General features: G+C 42.3%; 1 protein-coding gene across 3 annotated transcripts in view; it reads right to left on the bottom strand.

The window, feature by feature from the left end:
- DRAM1 (DNA damage regulated autophagy modulator 1) overlaps positions 1–21,210 on the bottom strand; it is a 55,823-nt gene extending 34,613 nt beyond the window's left edge. For all 3 annotated transcript variants that reach the window (XR_005531787.1, XR_005531786.1, XM_039252496.1), the window contains exon 1: positions 20,887–21,210. Coding sequence is in view for 1 of the 3 variants with exons in the window: in XM_039252496.1 (XP_039108427.1) it covers positions 20,887–21,017 (131 nt within the window). In the remaining 2 variants the exon portion in view is untranslated. The remainder of the gene's footprint in view (positions 1–20,886) is intronic.
- Between the last annotated feature and the right edge of the window lie 490 nt (positions 21,211–21,700).

Below are 21,700 nucleotides of genomic sequence, written 5' to 3'. Positions count from 1 at the left end.
CAGGGGAGGGGCAGAGAGAGAGGGAGACAGAGGATCCAAGCAGGCTCCACGCTGTCAGCACAGAGCCTGATGTGAGGCTCAAACTCACAGACCATGAGATCATGATGTAAGCTGAAGTCAGATGCTTAACCAATTGACCCACCCAGGTGACCCTTCAGGTGAGTCTTATTTCAACCCCATTTTACTAAGGAATAAACTGGTATTAGAAAGATTACATAACTTGTTCAAGGTCACAGAGCTAGTAAGGAGAGGAATCTATATTCCAGGTATTAAACACAAAACAATAGACCAAAAATGGAGTTGCTCATGCTAAGCCCCAAGTCACCAAACAGACTTAATTACAGTTTCAGCTCTTCTGGAAATGGAATCTTAAACCAGTCATTCAGGAATCACCTGAACAGCATTAGTTATATAATCTGCCTGATAAGACCCATGTCTTCCCCTATAAGGAAAGTAACCTTGCAATAATCAATTGACTTTTTGCCTTGTACAACTTCCTTGTTCCTGCTCCCTTCTGCCTATAAAAGTCTTTTATTTTGTACAGCTCCTCACAGCTCCTTTTTTTTTTTTTAAGTATGCTTTGTACCCAGCATGGAGCCCAACTCAAGGCCTGAACTCATGACCCTGAGATCAAGACCTGAGCTGAAATCAACAGCCAAATGTTGAACTATGTGACTACCCAGGTCCCCTCTCAGAGCTCCTTTCTATCTGCTAGATTGGATGTTGCCTGATTCATCAACCCATGAATAAAGCGAATAAGATCCTTAAATTTTTATTCAGTTAAATTTTGTTTTTAATACAATCCAAGTATCTGATTCCTTGACTTCCCTGCCTCCTGTGTGCTCTAAAGCAGGCAAGGAAAGAAGCAATTAGAAGGATTGGGGTAAGGAATGAATACTGATATACTGGTAAATGTTCAACAACTCACTCTGGAGGGAGCCTGATTTGTAGCACTGGACAATTTCCATGGTGTAAATACTGCCAAAATGTCAAAGGTCAAGCTACCAAAATGTAGGTTGCTGAACATTGTATTGGGAAGAATTGTACACAGTTGGCTCTCGGGAGCACATATTAGCTGTCTCCAGCACACCATGGAAATGAACCATGATGGTGATGAAGAGATCATCACGCCCTTCTTGTATACCGGGAAAGTGTAAACTAGCCAAGACTGCATAATTCCTTAAATGCCATAATTGAGTTGTAAAACATTTTTGACAAATATTTACTACCATAATCAATCAAATTTTCTTTCAGGATGACTGCATTGACAACACCAACCATCACTATGTGAGCACCAATGGGCCTACATTCCTACACTTGGCACTACAACATTGGCAGTGACCACAAAAATTGGGGGAAAATATTAATGTACTGCATTCACAGCCAGCTGTTTGATTAAATGCAACATTCTTTAAAAATTGTTTTGGTTCCACAAATAACCATCAAATTTACCTACTCATCAACAAAATATTTAAGGGACACATATTATGTGTTAGATACAATCTGAGTTACAAATTCCCCAATCTATCAGGTAAGAATGGTCAGTTTGTGATTTATTTCCCTTAAGTGACAAAATGGTACCTAACTACATATGGTGAAATTTCAGTCAAGAATATTTCAAAAAAATTGTCCAAGCAGCAAATGAAAATGTGGCACTTCTAAGAACTTTTTTAAGACTACTTATTTTGAGATAGTGAGAGAGGGGCAGAGAGAGAGGGATAAAGAGAGAATCGCAAGCAGGCTCCATATTGTCAGTGCAGAGCCCCACATGGGGCTCAAACTCTTGAACCATGAGATCATGACCTGAGCCAAAATCAAGAGTCAGACACTTAACCAACTGAGCCACCCAGGCACCCTGACATGTCTAAAACCCTGACACTTTTGCTTTTAAAACTAAAAGCAAAATTAAACTATTTGGAACCACCCCCAAATAAAAAGCTTTTGCACAGCAAAGGAAACCATCAATAAACAAGGCAGCCTACTGAATATGAGAAGACATTTGCAAATGATATATCCCATAAGGGGTTAATATTCCAAAATATATAAAGAACTTATACAAGTCAACACCAAAAAATAATAACAATCTGGTTAAAAATGGGCAGAGGACCTGAATAGACATTTTTCCAAAGAAGACATACAAATGGACGACACAGGAAAAGATGTTCAACATCAATCATCATCAGGGAAATTTAAATCAAAATACAATTAGATACCACCTTACACCGGTAAGAAAGACTTGAAAGAAATTAAAAAGAAACAAGTATCAGTGAGGATGTGTAGAAAAGGGAACCCTTATGCACTGTTGGTGGGAATGTAAAGTGATGTAGCCTCTGTGGAAAACAGTATAGAAGTTCCTCAAAAAATTAAAAATAGAATTACCATACAATCCAGCAATTTTACTACTGGGTATTTACCCAAAGAATACAAAAACACTAATTAAAAAAAATATATATATATGCACCCCTATGTTTATTGCAGCATTATTTACAATAGTCAAAATATGGAAGCAGTCCAAGTGTCCATAAATAGAAGAATGGATAAAGATGTGATACACACACACACACACACACACACACAAAATGACACAAAATGGAATATTACTCAGTCATAAAAAAGAATGAGACCTTACTGTTTGCAACAATGTGGATAGACCTAGAAGGTTTAATGCTAAGTAAAATAAATAAGAGAAAGACAAATACCATATGATTTCATCCATTTATGTTATTTAAGAAACAAAACAAAGAAGAAAGAGAAAAACAAAAACACACACTCTTAAGTATAGAGAGCAAACTGGTGGCTGCCAGAGGGGAGGAGGATGAAGGAATGGGCAAAATAGATAAAAAGTACACTCATCTTGATGAGCACTGAGTAATGTATAGAACTGTTGAACCGTTATATTGTATACCTGAAACTAATATAATACTGTATGTTAATTTTATTTTAATTAAAAAAAAGAATGGTAGTGATTGCCCATTATCATTAATAAAAATGAAGGGCTCTTTTACTTTAAAATGTTCTTTTAAGGGGAGAGGACAAGATGGGGGAGAAGTGGGGAGCTCCGTACATCTCACTTGTCCCCATATCTCACACTGAAAAGGCCTGAAGCCACAGGAACCCTTACAGAATCCAGGAGTTTGGGAGGAAAAGGAGACAGAGTCGGCTGAGAAAACCTTATAACATGAGTGTCCCCTGGGGAAGATAAAACCGGGCCGGGACAGGAGACATGGGGTGGGGGGAATCCCCCTCTGCGAGGAGCCGCAGTGACTCTAGGGGGGAAAGAGAGTGGCCGAAACTGCTCAAGACACTGTCCCTGTCACTGGAGAAGAGAAAAACCTCCTCTCGGGACACAGAGGGATCCAGTTTCCTGCTCTCCAGCTGACTCTCGGCGGGACGTACTTGTCCCAGGAGACCCCCGGGAAAACTGCTCCCTGCTCACCAGCTCGACCTGGAGGGGACCCGTGGTGGCCGCGCCTTTGTGCTTCTGGCTCGGCTGGATCCTCCGGGGCAAGGCCAGAGGCTTGAAACTGCTCTGAGGATTTGCCTGCCAGTTTATATTTCGGGCGATGGGACACAGACGGACCCGGTTTCCTGCTGTCCAGCTGACTGTAGGCGGGACGCACTGGTCCCAGGCGACCCGGGAAACTGCTCCTCGCTCGCCAGCCCGACCTGGAGCAGACGGGAGCAGCGGCTTCTGGCTCGATCCCCAGGGGGAAGGCGAGAGGCTTGAAACTGCTCTGAGGGGTTTGCCTGCGAGTGTATATTTTGGGCAATTTTAATGGAGTGGGCAGACTGAGATCTGGAAACGAGGCCTGGCCTGGGATATAGAGCACGGCCCACCTTGGCTACGCCCCTGGCACAGGGAGTTTACACACCCAAAAAAGTGAGTTGCAACACTTGGTTCAAGAAGGGACTGGGGCGCCGCCATTCTTCTCCCCACAACCGTCAAGGCAGGACTCCTGTGGGACGCACTGGAACAAACCACACCCATCCCCGCTAGAGAGCTGCCCTCTTCTTTTTTTTTTTCTTTACCAGAGCAGGAGAAAGCCCAACATGGATGCACTGCCCTGATTAACTCTGGTCACTGGCTTGCTTAAACAGTCACATTTAATCCATTCTCTAGATGTAAATTCTACACCTACCTACCTTTTCATCTCTTTCTCTCTGGAGTAATCAGACTATGTAATTTCTCTGGATAGCATCATCGTCATTTCTTTCGCCTCTTCTCCAACCATATTACACTCTTTCGCTCTTTGAAAAAAGCCTCTTATTCCTTCTGCCTGCTCATTTCATTTCCAATTTCGCTTCATCCCCGCCCTGTCATTTCTCTCTTTCTCTATGTTCTTCCACCAGCACTGCATGCACCCAGCTATTTATTTGTAGCTGGGAAATCTGGTTACATGCTTTAAACTGTTCTTTGTCTATTGGGTTTCTTCTTTTTTCCTTTTCTTTTCTTCTTTTTTTCTTTTTTATGTATTTTCATTTCTTATTATTTGCCTTTCCCTTCCTCTTTTCTCTTTTCTTTTTCGTTTTTTCCTTTCGGTTTGAGTGTTTGTTGGATTTGTCTGTGCATTCATGTGCCTTTGTTCTCTGTGTGTTTGTCTGTTTTCTTTTCCAGGGCTACTTCAAGAAACAAGCCAAAGTACACATAGTGGAGAGTCCCAAATACCACTATGAGTAGGAAAATAAAATAACCAAGGTCTCAACAAGAGAGACCAAGAGATACCATTCAAAGAACACTTTCTGAACGGACAGGCCCTGGACAGTCAAAGAGCCTTCTTTGGTACAGCAGCACTCACAGGTGCAGAGTGCATAACGAGCTTTTAAAACTAACAAGAGATAGAAAGCTAACCAAATGATGAAATGAAAGAATTCTCCTCCAAAGAAATTCCAGGAAGAATTGACAGCTAAAGAACAGCTCAAAGCAGATATAAGCAACATAACTGAGCAAGAATTTAGAACAATAATCATAAAATTAATCACTGGGCTTGAAAAAAGAATGGAGGCCATCAGAGAAACTATGGTTACAAACACTATGGAGCTTAAAAATAGTTATGATGAATTAAAAAATGCGATAAATGAGATACATAATAAACTGTAGGCGTCCAATGCACAGATTGAAGAGGTGGAAAGGAGAATAAGTGATTTAGAAGACACAATTATAGAAAAAGAAGAAACAGAAAAACAGAGATAAACTTGTTCAGGAACATGAAAGAAGAGTTCGAGAGCTCAGCAATACAATCAAATGGAACAATGTCCATATCATAGGAATCCCAGAAGCGGAAGAGAGAGGGAAAGGTGCTGAAGGAGTCCTGGAACAAATTATAGCAGAAAACTTCCCCCAATCTGGGGAGGGAAGTAGATGTTGAAATTCAAAAGACACAGAGAACTCCCCTAAGATGTAACTTGAATCGATCTTCTGCACGACAGAGTGAAACTGGCAATATATAAGGACAGAGAATTTTGAAAGCAGCTTGGGAGAAAAGGTCCCTAACATACAAAGGGAAACCTATCAGAGTGGTGACAGACCTATCTACTGAAACTTGGCAGGCCAGAAAGGAATGGCAGGAGATCTTCACTGTGATGAACAGAAAAAATATGCAGCCAAGAATCCTCTATCCAGCAAGCCTGTCATTCAGAATAGAAGGAGAGATAAAAGTCGTTCCAAATAAACAAAAATTGAAAGAATCTGTCACCACTAAACCAGCCCTACAAGAAATCCTGAGGGAGACCCTCTGAGGGAAATGTTGCAAGGAACGCACGGTGCTAGAGACACCACCACAAGCCTGAATCCCACAAACGACACAATGACTCTAAACCCATATATTTCAATAATAACACTGAATGTAAATGGACTAAATGCCCCAATCAAAAGACATAGGGTAGCAGAATGGATTAAGAAACAAAATCCATCAATATGCTGTCTACAAGAAACTCATTTTAGACGGGAAGATACCTTCAGATTAAAAGTAAGGGGATGGAGAAATATATATCATGCTACAGGAAATCAAAAGAAAGCCGGAGTAGCGATACTTATATCAGACAAACTGGACTTTAAATTAAAGACAATCACAAGAGATGAAGAAGGGCACTACATAATAATTACAGGGTCCATCCATCAGGAAGAACTAACAATCATAAATGTCTACGCACCGAATATGGGAGCACCTAAATATCTAAAACAATTAATCACAAACAGAAACAAGCTTATAGATAAGAATGTGCTAATAGCAGGGGACTTTAATACTCCGCTTACAGCAATGGATAGGTCAACCAGACAGAAAATCACTAAAGAAATAATGGACTTGAAAGACACATTGGACCAGATGGATCTGACGGATATATTTAGAACTTTACATCCTGAGGCCAGGGAATTTACTTTCTTCTCAAGTGCGCATGGCACATTCTCCAAGATAGATCACATACTGGGACATAAAGCAGCCCTCAATAAATATAAAAGAATAGAGATCATACCATGCACACTGTCAGATCACAATGCTTTGAAACTTGAAATCAATTACAGGAAGAAGTCTGGAAAACCGCCAAAAACATGGAGGTTAAAGAACACCCTTCTAAAGAATGAATGGGCCAATCAGGCAATTAGAGAGGAAATTAAAAAATATATGGAAACAAATGAAAATGAAAACACAACAATTCAAAATCTATGGGATGCGGCCAAGGCAGTCCTAAGAGGAAAGTACATTGCTCTCCAGGCCTATTTCAAGAGATTAGAAAAAGCACAAGTCCAAAATCTAACAGCTCACCTAAAGGAGCTAGAGGCAGAGCAACAAGAACGCCCTAAACCCAGTAGAAGAAGAGAAATAGTAAAAATTAGAGCAGAAATAAACAACATAGAGACCAAAGAAACAATTGAACAGATCAATGAAACCAAGAGTTGGTTTTTTGAAAAAGTAAACAAAATTGACAAACCTCTAGCCAGGCTTATCAAAAAGAAAAGAGAGAGCACCCAAATAGACAAAATTATGAATGAAAATGGACTTATTACAACCAACCCCTCAGAAATACAAGCAATTATCAGGGAATACTATGAAAAATTATATGCCAACAAATTGGACAACTTAGAAGAAATGGACAAATTCCTAAACACACACTCACTACCAAAATTCACACGGGAAGAAATAGAAAACCTGAACAGACCCATAACGAGTGAAGAAATCGAATCAGTGATCAAAAATCTCCCAACAAATAAGAGCCCTGGACCTGATGGTTTCCCTGGGGAATTCTACCAGACATTTAAAACAGAATTAATCCCAATTCTTCTCAAGCTATTCCAAAAAATAGAAGTCGAAGGAAAACTCCCGGACTCATTTTATGAAGCCAGCATCACTCTGATTCCCAAGCCAGACAGAGATCCAACAAAAAAAGAGAACTATAGGCCAATATCCTTGATGAATACGGATGCAAAAATTCTCAACAAGATCCTTGCAAATCGAATCCAGCAGCATATCAAAAGAATCATCCACCAAGATCAAGTGGGATTCATTCCTGGGTTACAGGGCTGGTTCAACATTCGCAAATCAATCAATGTGATCCATCATATCAATAAAAGAAAAGATAAAAACCATATGATCCTGTCAATAGATGCAGAAAAAGCATTTGACAAAATACAGCATCCCTTCTTAATAAAGACTCTCGAGAAAGTTGGGATAGAAGGAACCTACTTAAACATCATCAAAGCCATCTATGAGAAGCCTTCAGCTAACATCATCCTCAACGGGGAAAAACTGAGAGCTTTCCCCCTGAGATCAGGAACACGACAGGGATGTCCACTCTCACCACTGTTGTTTAACATAGTGCTGGAAGTCCTAGCATCAGCCATCAGACAACAAAAGGAAATCAAAGGCATCAGAATTGGCAAAGAGGAAGTCAAACTTTCACTCTTCGCAGATGACATGATACTCTACATAGAAAACCCGACAGACTCCACCAGAAGCCTACTAGAACTGATCCAAGAATTCAGCCAAGTTGCAGGGTACAAAATCAACGTACAGAAATCGGTTGCATTTTTATACACCAATAATGAAGCAACAGAAAGAGAAATCAAGAAACTGATCCCATTCACAATTGCACAAAAAACCATAAAATACCTCGGAATAAACCTAACCAAGGATACAAGAGATCTGTATGATGAAAACTATAGAAAACTTATGAAGGAAATTGAAGAAGACACAAAGAAATGGAAAAACATTCCATGCTCATGGATAGGAAGAATAAATATAGTTAAGATGTCATTACTACCTAAAGCACTCTACACATTCAATGCAATTCCAATCAAAATTGCACCAGCATACTTCTCAAAACTAGAACAAACTATCCAAAAATTTGTATGGAACCACAAAAGACCCCGAATAGCCAAAGTAATACTGAAAAATAAAACCAAAACGGGAGGTATCACCATCCCAGACTTCAGCCTCTACTACAAAGCTGTCATCCTCAAGACAGTATGGTATTGGCACAAAAACAGACACATAGACCAATGGAACAGAATTGAGAACTCAGAAGTGGACCCAAAAGTATACAGCCAACTGATCTTTGACAAAGCAGGAAAGAATATCCAATGGAAAAAAGACAGCCTTTTTAACAGATGGTGTTGGGAGAACTGGACAGCAACATGCAGAAGAATGAAACTAGATCATTTTCTCACACCATGCACAAAAATCAACTCAAAATGGATAAAGGACCTGAACGTGAGACAGGAAACTATCAACACCCTAGAGGAGAAAGCAGGAAACAACCTCCTTGACCTCCACCGCAGCAACTTCTTACTTGACACATCCCCAAAAGCAAGGGAATCAAGAGCAAAAATAAACTGTTGGGACCTCATCAAGATTAAAAGCTTCTGCACAGCCAAGGAAACAACCCAGAAAATTAATAGGCAACCAACGGAATGGGAAAAGATAGTTGCAAATGACATATCAGATAAAGGGTTAATATCCAGAATCTATAAGGAACTCACCAAACTACACGCCCGAAAAACAAACAACCCAGTGAAGAAATGGGCAGAAGATATGAACAGACACTTCTCCAAAGAGGACATCCAGATGGCCAACAGACACATGAAACGATGCTCAGCATCCCTCCTCATCAGGGAAATACAAATCAAAACCACACTGAGATACCATCTCACACCGGTCAGAGTGGCTAAAATGAGCAACTCAGAGGACTCTAGATGCTGGCAAGGATGTGAAGAAACGGGCACCCTCCTATACTGTTGGTGGGAATGTAAACTGGTACAGCCCCTCTGGAAAACAGTGTGGAGGTTCCTCAAAAAATTAACAGTAGAACTCCCCTAGGACCCACAATAGCACTGCTAGGAATTTACCCAAGGGATACAGGAGTGCTGATGCATAGGGGCACATGTACCCCAATGTTCATAGCAGCACTCTCAACAATAGCCAAAACATTGAAAAAGCCTAAGTGTCCATCAACAGATGAATGGATCAAGAAGATGTGGTTCATCTATACAATGGAATACTACATGGCAATGAGAAACAATGAAATCTGGCCATGTGTAGCAACATGGATGGACCTTGAGGGTGTTATGCTGAGTGAAATAAGTCAGGCAGAGAGGACAGATACCATATGTTTGCATGTATAGGAGGATTAGGAGGAACTTAACGGAGAACCGTGGGGGAGAAGAAGGGGAGAAACAGAGGGCGGAGAGAGAGGGAGGCAAACCATGAGAGACTCTTGAATGTTGAGAACAAACTGAGGACTGATCGGTATGGGGGGAGGGGAAGGCAGGTGATGGGAATGGATGAGGGCACTTGTGGGGATGAGCACTGGGTGTTATATGGAAATCAACTTGACAATAAACTATGTAAAAAAATTTTTAAATAAAATAAAATAAAATATTCTTTTAAGCCTTTCAGTCTCTGAGCTAATATGTGATATCATTAATAAATACTGCATCACATCTCCTGCCTGATACTGGAATCCAGATGCGTGTAACATCAAGGGGGTACCAGGAGAAACTATGGGTAGATTCTTTTTATCTATTTATTATTTTTTTAAGCTCAAACTAAATGATCTCATTGCACAAAGGCAGAGGGAGTGGTATTTGGTTAGCACAGCTATACATGGGTCCTGATTGAGGAAATTGGAGAATGAGTGAGAGGTGAAACCAGTTGCCACCTTATGGATTATCCTAACCCTATAGGATAATCTCCCCACCCAATTCCCACCCCATGATTCTGTACCACATGACTTAAGCAACATGGTTCTGGCCCTGCCAGGTCCCAGCTACCTCCTCACATGACTCCTTGTAAATGAGGCACTGCCTGGAAGCTGCAGCCAGGACGGAAAATATTCTGCACATTGCAAATTGTTCATTTGCATGAGGCTTAGAAGCTGTTGAGGCTGTTGTGTGTAGCTGGCTGTTTCTAGAGTAGGATCGTGTCTAAGTAATCAGTTTACATCTGTACTTCCTGTATGTATTTCCTACAGATTAAGTTCACCATGGAAAATTCCAAATTATTTGTCTAATATCCTTCTCCAAACTAATTTATAATGCTACACCAGGGCATAATCACTTGATGCTCAGAGGAGCGAAAACAATGCAAAGAAGACCTATATCATAATATAAGCTGCATCAAACGCTATTCTCTAAATCGCTGGCTACACGTGATTCCATCGCTCCAAAGCCTGGAGTCACGGTTTATCTGGGGGACTGATGTGCTGATGATACACAAAATTATCTCCTTGCCCAGAATGAGGTTATTAGATTGTCTTAAAATTCCAGGCCCATTACTTGGTAAATCGATTAGTACTTAGAACCTGAAGACACTAAATGCACCAATAAAAGGAGACCGTACTTGTTTCTTCTTCACAATATTTAAATATAATATTTGAAGGAAAGAAGTGTGATAAGAAAGTAATTACATTTTATTAGATACTTTTAATTATTAGGACTAACCTTCAGCAGCTTCATTTGATCATGATTATTCTAGAGTGGGAAGCACCGTACAGCTATATTAACCATTGTTATTTTATTTATTTATTTTTAAAGATTTTATTTTAAGTAATCTCTCTGCCCAACATGGGGCTTGAACTTACAACCCTGAGATCAAGAGTCAGGCGCTCTACTGATTAAGCTAGACAGGCACCCCTATATCAACCATTTTTAAACTTGAAAAGAATTTCCTACTTAAAAATGCAAACAATTTGCTCTCTTCTCACCCCACCCACATGCAAATTGTTCCCTTTTCTATTAACTGTTCATCCTTTTTGTTCACAACAATTTTTTTTTTCATTGTTAAGTATCTCTTAATCGTTGGGAATGGTGCCAGGTGATTAGGATACAAAGATGAAAACATAACTCACTAACCTTCAAGAAGCTTATCATCTAACAAAAATTTCAAGGATACATTGATTTAATACAGAGTTGCTGATTGCATTCAACCTAACTGGCTATTTTGTAGGCATGGTGAATATAGTGACAAATAAAACAGAAAAAGCCCCTCCTTCATGGAACTTACATTCTGTGGAGGGCAATAAAAACAGTCTAGGGTGGGAGTGTCTAGGGGGCTCAGTGGGTTGAGTACCCCACTCTTGATTTTGGCTCAGGTCATGATCTCAGGGTTGTGGGACCAAGCCCTGTGTCAGCTCTGTGCTGAGCATGGAGCCTGCTTAAGATTCTCTCTCTCTCTCTCTCTCTCTCTCAATCTCTCTGCCCCTCTCCCCCACTCTCACACTTCCTCTCTCTCTCCCTAAAAAATAAATAAGGGGGGGGCAACTGGGTCACATATTTGGTTAAGCATCCGACTTTGGCTAAGGTCATGATCTCAGTTTGAGCCCTGCATGGGGCTCTGTGCTGAGAGCTCAGAGCATGGAGCCTGCTTCGGATTCTGTGTCTCCCTCTCTCTCAGACCCTCCTCTGCTTACTCTCTGTCTCTCTCTCAAAAATACATAAACATTAAAAAAAAACTTTTAAAATCGGGGCACCTGGATGGCTCAGCCGGTTAAGCATCTGACTCTTGACCTGGCTTAGGTTATGATCTCATGGTTCACGAGCTTGAGCCCCAAAACTGGCTTTGTGGGGGGCAGCACAGAGCCTCTTGGGATTGTCTCCCTCTCTTTCTGCCCATCCCCCACTTTCTATCTCTCTCTTAAAATAAATGAAAATAGACTTAAAAAAATAGGTTACATCTGTTTAAGAAAATGTGTAGGGTGATGAACACTGTGAAGAAAACGGAAAGCTAGATAAGAAAACCAAGAGAGAGTGCTGTTCTGCCTACTTGAGACAGGGTAATCTGGGAAGGCTACTTGAACAGAGATCTGGATGAAGTGGAATATTTGGGCCAGGAAATTTACAAGCAGAGGAACAGTAAAGTCAAAGAGACCTTAAGGTGGCAATTTGTCAGGAGCTGCAAGGAAATGGGTGTGGCTGGAGGAGAGTGAGCAAGAGCATATGTGTGCATATGGGGGAGGGCATCATGGAGAGCCCTGGGGTCATGGTTAGGACTCTATTATTCTAAGATGATGGGAAGCTGTTGAGAGCTAAGCGCAGGGAAGTGATATGAAGTTGATTGATGTTTTAAAGGACGTTGTGAAAAGGCTGTAGAGAGGCAAGCATGGACCAAGGAGACCGTTAGGAAGCGATTTCAGTAGTTTGTCAAGAGATGACAGTGGCTCGGACCAGGGTGATAATGAAACCAGAGGTGATAAGAGATCAGATTTGGGAAGTTTTCTAAGAGGAGTCTTTAAAAAACTACCCATGCTTGTATTACAGCTGCTAATATTACATAAGAAATTTTAAAATTAACATTTCCTCAGCACTCACACTCAGCCAGGCACATCTTATTTGGTCTTCACAACTTCATAAGGAAATACTTATCTCCAACTTAAAGATAAGTCTTAGAAAAGTGATTCACTCAAGGTCGCATGAATAGTGCCTGGGAAAGCCAAGCCATGCATCTAAATCTGTCTCATTTCTTTAAATGTTTTTTAGATTTATTTATTTTTGAGAGAGAGACAGACAGAGAGAGAGTGGGGGAGGGGCAGTGAGAGAGGGAGAGAGAGAATCCCAATCAGGCTCTGCACTGTCAGCATGGAGCCCGATGTAGGGCTCAAACCCATAAACTGTGAGATCATGATGTGAACTGAAACCAATAGTTGGATAGTTACCTGGCTGAGCCACCCAGCCGCCCCTAGAGCTGTCTAATTTCAATGGGCACAACTTAGGAACTCTGCTCTGCTATCTTATGTTAGAGAGAGAGGAGATGGCAGAGAGAGGGAGAGAGAGCATCTTAAGCAGACTCTGCGCTGTCAGTGCAGAGCCTGACACAGGGTTTGATCTCACAACTGTGAGATCATAACCTGAGCCAAAATCAAGAGTCAGATGCTCAATTGATGAGCTACCCAGGAGCCCCGCTTACGTTTCTTTTAATGAAAACCGTCATTTCCAAATGAGTTTACAGTGATGCATATCTACAGCCAGGTTTGCATCAACCATTTCTTCTGGAGCCTTTGGTAAGTCATCCTTGGCATGCGCTACATCTACCATGCATATACTTAATGAACTGAAATGCAATTATTGTCAGGTAAAGAGGACTGTTGAGTAGAACGCTATTTTTTAAGTTGAAATTGAGACCTTATACGTTGTCAGCTTTGCAGTTATCGGACTTCTGAGCAGTACTTAACTGCCTTTTTAGAAGTAGGAAAAACAGAAGAGAAACATTCACAATTTTATTTTTCAATGAAAAAAAGAATTTTATGTAAGAAAAGAACAATGGAAAACTTAAAAAGAGGAGAAATTACATATATTTATAGTGGATTCAGAAGCAGAACAATACTGCATCCATTACCTCAATTAATTTTTGAGCTGTGAAAGTTTGGGATCTTCACTGTTTTATTATGCTTTTCTTAGGATTAACTAAGTTGGGTAATGCTGTTTTTGAAGAAAATGTGAAACTATAAATTATCATTTCTCAGGATACTTTTCTAGCTAAAAGTTTTCAATGGCAAGCCTGCCTTTTCATCCTCATGATACCATGGCTTAGAGATACTATGAAATAATGATCACCCCACCGTAAAGAATGAAGTATCATTAACATCATGTCAGAATATGTGCCTTTATACACATACACCTAATTATTTGATTATTTATTATCCCGGCCCCCATTGTTTTGGTTGAAATGAAAGCAAAAGTCACCATTGCTTGAAATGCAATGTAGTTAATAATCAAAAAACTTGGTTTAGGCAAAAAGTCATCAAGAATTATGTGGGTAAAAAAATTATGTGGATACATACACACCACAAGCATATAAATGTACACACATTTATTTGTCTACCTGTTGACATAGGCCAAGGCTGTTACGGGAGTACCAGTCCACTGTGTGTCTTCCTGGCATATAAACCACATCTACTATGAATCTTTGCATTTCTAGTTTTGCTCTCTTTAAAGTGGAAGGAAATCTTAGAGATACTTTTGAAGCCATTTGAGTGCACAATCCTTCTAAGTTTTTTCTAATCGCTTTTTGTCAATCTTTACATTAGTCATAAACACTACTAAACAGACTAATTTTTTTGGCAACTTATGTCTTTTGAATCTTTCCAAAGCATTCAATAGACTTTTCTTAAAAATTAGTTTTATTTTTGTATTCACAGGCCAACAGTTTATATAGGTTGAGTTAAATCACACAATTACAATAAAAAAAAAATACAGCTGACGAAAACACACTTGGGAACAAATACAGCTGGTATTGAATAAGCATACAAAGAAACAGGTAAGAAAAAACAGCAAGCAGCCCAGAGAGTGGCCAGCGCTGGGAAAGACTTTCAGGGACCACTGGTTTCTGGTCAGTGTATTTTTTCAGAGAATGAGCTGATCAATTAATCCAGCAAATTGATTGAGGCTGGTTAAGAAAACTTCTACTATAGGGGCTCCTGGCTGGCTCAGCGGATAGAGCATGCAACTCTCGATCTTACGGTTGTGAGTTCCAGCCCCTTGCTGCATGTAGAGATTACCTACATAAATAAAACTCAAAATTAAATTTAATTTAAAAAAACTTCTGCTATAATCACAAATAAACCTACTACTTATACAATTAGCCCTCCACAAAATGTCCCTTCCTACTTAACACTAGCATCTATCCAGACCACTGTGGACTGGTCCCTTGATAATACTAATAATAGCACTTACAGAGAACTTTTGTTCTTGGGCCAGGGTGTTAATAAGTTCTAAGTGAGTTCACATGTTAATTTATGAGGGAGGTGCTATTATTAACCCAGAGAAAAGCAGAGGGAATTCAAGTAACCTAGCCAAGATCCGATAGCTGGGGCACATGGTGGAGTTATACTCTAACCAAAGTTGCCTGCTCCAAAATTGTTCTGCCTGGGTGGCTCAGTCTGTTAGGCATCCAACTTCAGCTCAGGTCTTGATCTCACGGTTCGTGGGTTTGAGCCCCACGTCAGGCTCTGTTCTAGCTAGCTCAGAGCCTGGAGCTTGCTTTGGATTCTGTATCTCCCTCTCTCTCTCTGACCCTCCCCTGCTCTCTCTCTCTCTCTCTCTCTCTCTCTCTCAGAAATAAATTTTTTTTAATTTTTTTAAAAAATTATAAAAAAACAAAATTGTTCCCTTACCCACCACCCTGTGCTCCCTTCTCAGTATGATTATCAAAGCTCATAACGTAAATATTCAACAGTATAAGCCAAACTACACTTGGAAATCCTGTAAAACATACAGAATTTCATGAACTTGACAGAAATGGTGTTGGAGGGGTGCCTGGGTGGCTCAGTTGGTTGAGCATCCAACTTCAGCTCAGGTCATGATCTCATGGTTCCTGGGTTCGAGCCTCGTGATGGGCTCTGTGCTGACAGCTAGCTCAGAGCTTGGAGTCTGTCCTCAGATTCTGTGTCTCCCTCTCTCTCTGGCCCTCCCCTTCTCATGCTGTCTCTCTCTCTCTCTCTCTCTCAAAAATAAATAAAACATTTAAAAAAATTAAAAAAAAAAAGAAATGGTGTTGGAGAACAGCTAGAATGGCAGCCCAAGTTAATGAACAGTGAGCACTGACAGAATCCCTTCACAATTGAAGAGAAGCTGACAAGGTTAACAGGCACCACTAAAGCAGACCCATCTGGTATAAATTATCTTAGTGTTCAACCAATATTTAGTAAGCACCTACTACACATCCAACACTGTATTACATGGTAGGGAAGCAACAATGAACAAACTCTAAATCTCTACCCTCATGAAACTTACATTTTGTGTGAAAAACACACTAATCAAGATCAATTTCCTTACACACAGATTAAGAATAGTCATTGGAAAAAAAAGAATGGTCGTTGGGGAAACTGAAGTCATAAAACATCTCTACAAACATTTCTTCATATCTCCCTTCAAAAGACAAAACTGAAATTAAGGACTTTATATCAAACAATCATGAAACTGTCTTGGAAAAAAGTATATATCCTTCACTTAAAAAGTCCACACCTGAATCATTTTAAGATTTTTATTATAAGAATTTTGTCTTTTCATTTTGTTTTGTTATTACAAGATGTTTTCATTACAATGAACATTATAGAACTAACACCTAATTGTGATTATAACCTGAATTTTGTGATTGCTAACCAAGTGAAAGATAAAATAATTTCCCTAATTTTTAGATTCATTTTTGTAGTTAAACACCCAACCTCTTTTACTTTTTTATTATGCCATTTTGGTCTCTCTTAATTCTAGATGACCCAGTTTTCTGCCACCAACCACTGAGCAGGTTTGTAGTCATGAGGAGGAACAATGGGAGTGGCCAAAGGCCACAATCTACTCAGCAAACAGTACTTGAACAAAAAATTAGGTTAATGAAACGCAACCAGGATGCAGAACTGGTAAGACTTTGAAAATAAAGAGCTACGGAATACTCTGGAAGCATGAAACACAGACCAAAGAAAAAGAGATAAAAGAGAATGGCTTTGGGCGGCACCTGGGAGTTTCAGTGCTTAAGCATCTGACTCTTGAGATCAGTTCAGGTCGTGATCTCTTGGTCATGAAACTGAGCCGTGAGTCGGGCTTCACACTGAGCATGGAGCCTGCTTGGGATTCCCTCCCTCTCTTTCTCTGCTCCTCCCCTGCTTGTCCTCTCTCTCTCTCTCTATATATATATATAAATAAACATTTTAAACAAATAAATAAATTAAAGTGGCTTATCAGCTGGAAGGAGTTGATATGTAAAGTTGATTCAAGGTAGCCTTTGAGATTTAGTCACAGAGGGAATATAAGAAACTATAACAAATTAAGCATGGTTGTGCTCAAGAATGTGTGTGTGGCCTTGTAAAAATTTAAACTAATCCTCTGAGGTTGACTTTGACTTGTCCTCAGTTTTTATATCTTTGCATTAATGGATTCATAATACAGAAACATTGGACCATGCTATTCCAGCTTGTTAAATGTAGTGATTGTTTGAATTGCATCTTTCTAATTCAATTTTTGGTAGGAAACCAAGCCATGTGGCTAAAGAATAAATACATAGAATAAGGCATGCCAGGTATGGACATGTTCTGTTTGGGAGACTGGGTAAAGGACACATGGGATCTTTCTGTATCACTGTTTTATTACTGCATGGAAATCTCCACTTATCTCAAAATAAGAGGATTCATTTTAAAAAGGGTGATGCAACGTCTTATTCCCACTCTCTTTTCCACCTGCTAAATTCTCACTGACCATGACTTCCCCCCTTGATCATACAAAAATGGCTTTTATTCACTTCTTTATACAAGCAAATACAAGTATACACTATTATTCCCTCCACCTTCTATCTTTCCTCACCCCCCACCCCACTAATGGAAGCATATTTTGCCCTCCATCTTGCTTTTTTCCATGTAACAATGTATTGGAGATTTTGCCTACCAATGTATTAATTTAAAACAGTATTATAGGGTGCCTAGGTGGCTCAGTCAGTTAAGCGTCTGACTTTGGCTTAGGTCATGATCTCACAGCTCAGGTCATGATCTCACAGTTCATGAGTTCAAGCCCCATGTTGAGCTCTGTGCTGACAGCTCCAAGCCTGGAGCCTGCTTCGATTCTGTGTCTCCCTCTCTCTCTCTGCCTCCCCTGCTCAAGCTCTGTCTCTCTCTCTCAAAAATAAATAAACATTAAAGAAAAAAAAAAGTATTCTATAGAGAGAGAGAGCTTTCCTTTACGGTATTCTTTGGATAAACCATATTTATTTAGCCAGTCCTCTCTGATGGAAATCTGCATTGCTTCATCCTTTTGTTATTAAAAGCAATGCTATAAGTACCCTTGCAGATATATTTTTGTCATTTTGATAGATGCCAAGTCCCTCCATAGAGACCAAATTTATTTACATTCCCACTAGCAACGTGTGAAAGCCTGTTTCCCCAAAGTCTCACCAGTATCAATATCAATGTTATCAAACATTTAGGTTTCTGCCAATCCAATGATGAAAAATGGCATCAGTGAGGTTCAATTTGAGTTTTTATCCCATTCATGAGGCTGAGGATCCTTTCGTATGTCTAAGAGCTATTTGCTCATTTACCCAATATGCTGAAGAATAACAGTGTTACAAGAAGATATGTGATAAGAAAGTGGAGTTTGAATGTCATATTAGAAAGAAGTCCTCCCAGAATTATGGTTCTTATTTAAAATGCAATGGCTCTTAAAATGTTCAATGTTGTTAAGAAATGCCAGAAGGTCATGAGGAGGTGATACGCCTGACATGCTCAAGAAACAGGAAGGTGGGCCAGTGCGGCTGGAGGGAAGTGGAGGGAGTGAAGGTAAGGCAAAACCCAAGACATGGACAGTAGAGATGAGTTATAGGAGATAAGGTCAAACACTGCTGGGGCCAAATGGATAAATCTGGCGTTATTCCCATCACTTCTTCATCTTAATCTAAATCTTGCCTTTGCCTCAATGACTTAAGTTTTCTAGGAGAGACAGAGATGATCTAATGCTCTAGCTGTTCAAGTAGACAGAGAGAGCAGAAAGCCTCAGCACCCCCCAACCCAGCACACGTGGACAAGCAATACATGTGTTTGTTGTTTATAGGCCGATGGCTCCTGGCAACAAGGTGACCATCTCCAGCCTTCTTCTCCTTTAAACCTGCTTTTCTGAAAGGCTTCCTCTCCCTGTTAAATTTAACACTTACTCTTTGGACTGTCTGTGATTTGAGCATCTCACAAGTAGTTGGCCTTGTCAGCTCATTTCCCCATTTCTGAATGTCTTCCATTTCTTTTTTTCTTTTTAATATTTTTAATGTTTATTTAATTTTGAGAGAGAGAGATGGGGAGGGGGGAGAGACAGAGAGGGACATACAGCAGCTGAAGCAGGCTGTCAGCTGTCAGCACAGACCCTGACATAAGGCTCAAACCCACGAACCGGCGGGATCATGACCTGAGCTGAAGGCAGCTGCCCAACCGACTGAGCCACTCAGGTCCCCCTAAATGTCTTCCATTTCAAGTTCACCTTGGGGTGCTATGGTTCACAATTACATCAGACATCTCCACAAAGACTCAAGCTCTGCCTCTCACCCCTTCTGTTCCTGACCTTTAGATTCAGGACAAACAAGGCTACTATTTTCTCAGTAAAAAGCCTTGTAAGGAGAGGAAACTCTTCCCTTTTATAGGAGCCCAAGAGGCTCTATCCCACTTCAGAATCAAGAGACTGGACAATGCCATGTGGGACTGAGACGAGCTGTGAGAAACCAAGTCCAGGTTTCTGCCGGGTGCAAGGCCTGATGGGAAAGTCTCTTTGATGCATGGAACGCTTCTTGAGTGGGCAAAACCACCATTAACGGCAGATTTGCTTCTCTGCACTACTCACCACATTGCTCTCTTGTTTGCTTCAAACTCTAGTCTCCTCTTGCCTCACCTTCTTCGTTTCCCCTTCCTGGCCCACAAACCTAACAGAACCTTGCTCCCCACACAGCAAGGCTGCAGGAGGGAGAGCCCCTACAATCACTATAATCATAAAGTGGTAACAAACCTTGGTCGTCACCAGCTTTACTATTCCCTCACCAACCAATGCAGGATAAAGAGGATCCTTCTAATGTTTAAGGAATGCCCATTGCCATGGACTAGCCACAGAGATGGGAGCCATTTGAAAAGGATCACGACGTCCTGGACACCGATGAAGCAACCCTCAGGAAAAGTAGACGCCAAAACTCACACACACACACACACACACACACACCAAACGACAACAACAAAATGGTATAATGGTAACACAAAAGATGTCATAAGCTGCTGATAATTTGAGGGCTTTGACTTTGGGGGTGCGGTATCCAGGGGGATCTTGGGCAGCTCCATCCAGGAATGCTTAAGCCCGACTCCCAAAGCCTGGGAAGTGACAAAGTGTTGCTTTTGGCATGGGGCAGACTTGGGCGTGAATTCCACTTCCACCATTTCTAACTGTGACATCAGTGTCACATTGATGATATTTCAACATCTGCTTAAACTTGGTTTCCTTGCATGAAAAATAAGCCGGACATCCATCACGAAGATGCTGGGAAGCGGAAGTGAAATCTGTGCGCTTTTTAGCACACACCTGGATCTACCTCTCACACGCTCAACAAATGGCGTCCATCAGGACCCATTCTTATTTCAATACTGCCCGAGAGGCATCTTCCAGAGATTCTGTCCCACAGTTCGTCTGAAGTTCTACCGTCTGTTCTGGGCCCCTCCCGACGCCACCCGGTTCAGTGTTCAGGGTCAAGTCAGACCCGCTGGGCTGTGTACCCGCTGCCTCCCTACCGGTCCCGGCCGCCAGGAGCGCGCTCCCCCCGTCGTCACACCCGGGTCTGTCCCTGGGATGCCCCCCGCTGGGTCGCGACCCTTCCCTCCACAGCGACAACGCTGCCCTCTGCCCCGCGGCGCCCCTGCCCGGCCCCCGACCCCCGCCGCTCAGCCCGGCCTCACCTGATGTAGGGGAGAAAGGGGTTGACGTGCCCCGAGAGCACCGCGACCACGTAGGAGATGATGAAGGCGGCGGACGACCAGGTCACCAGAAGAAAGGGCACGAAGGCCATTCCCCTCAGGAAGCACAGCATCGCGCCGCCGCCGGGGGGGCGCCGCGCCCAGCGGGGCCGGCGCGGGACGCGGGGCGCGGGAGCCGCGCACGTGCTGGCCCGCAGGCGGCGACCGGCCGGGAGGCTCCGCGACGGCGGGGCAGGCCCAACCCCGGACGGAGGGAAGGGCGGAGAGCCGAGCGAGGCGGCGGGCTGCTAGGCGGCCGGCCGGGGGTGGGTGGGGCGCGGGCGGCCCGGGCTTGTTGCGAAACCGGTGAAGTCACAAAGCGGCGGCCCCCGCGGGCTTGCAGGCGCGCTGCGACCTCCCCGCGGACGCGACGTGGGAGCCGGCGGGGACGCGGCGCCCGGCTCCTTTCGCTTTTGGTTCGGACTCGGCGGGGGTCGCCGCGGGCGGGCAGGGATGCCCGGGGCCGCCCCAGCCGGCCCCGCCTCCCCAGCTCTTGAGCAGCAACCGAGGGGAAACGTTCAGGTCCTCCCCGGCCCTCCTTCCCTCGGGGTTTCCGGGACGCTGGGCCTCGAACTCCGGGGGCTTCCCTTCCGTGGTCCCGCTGCCTGCCCGTGGCGGGGGAGAACGTGGCCCCCGCGGGGCCACCCCCACTCCATCCCGCCGCTGCTGCAGGGGTCGGGTCGGAAGCGTATGGCGCCGTTCGCCAACTCATGGGGCACGGACGTGGCACCCACCTGGATGGTGCCCACGAGGAAGC

This window comes from Hyaena hyaena, unplaced genomic scaffold (genome assembly GCF_003009895.1).
Source record: "Hyaena hyaena isolate Hyena2069 unplaced genomic scaffold, ASM300989v1 scaffold_417, whole genome shotgun sequence".
Lineage (NCBI taxonomy): Eukaryota > Metazoa > Chordata > Mammalia > Carnivora > Hyaenidae > Hyaena > Hyaena hyaena.
Note: the sequence above shows the minus strand (reverse complement) of the source record. Positions and strands in the feature narration are given on the sequence as shown.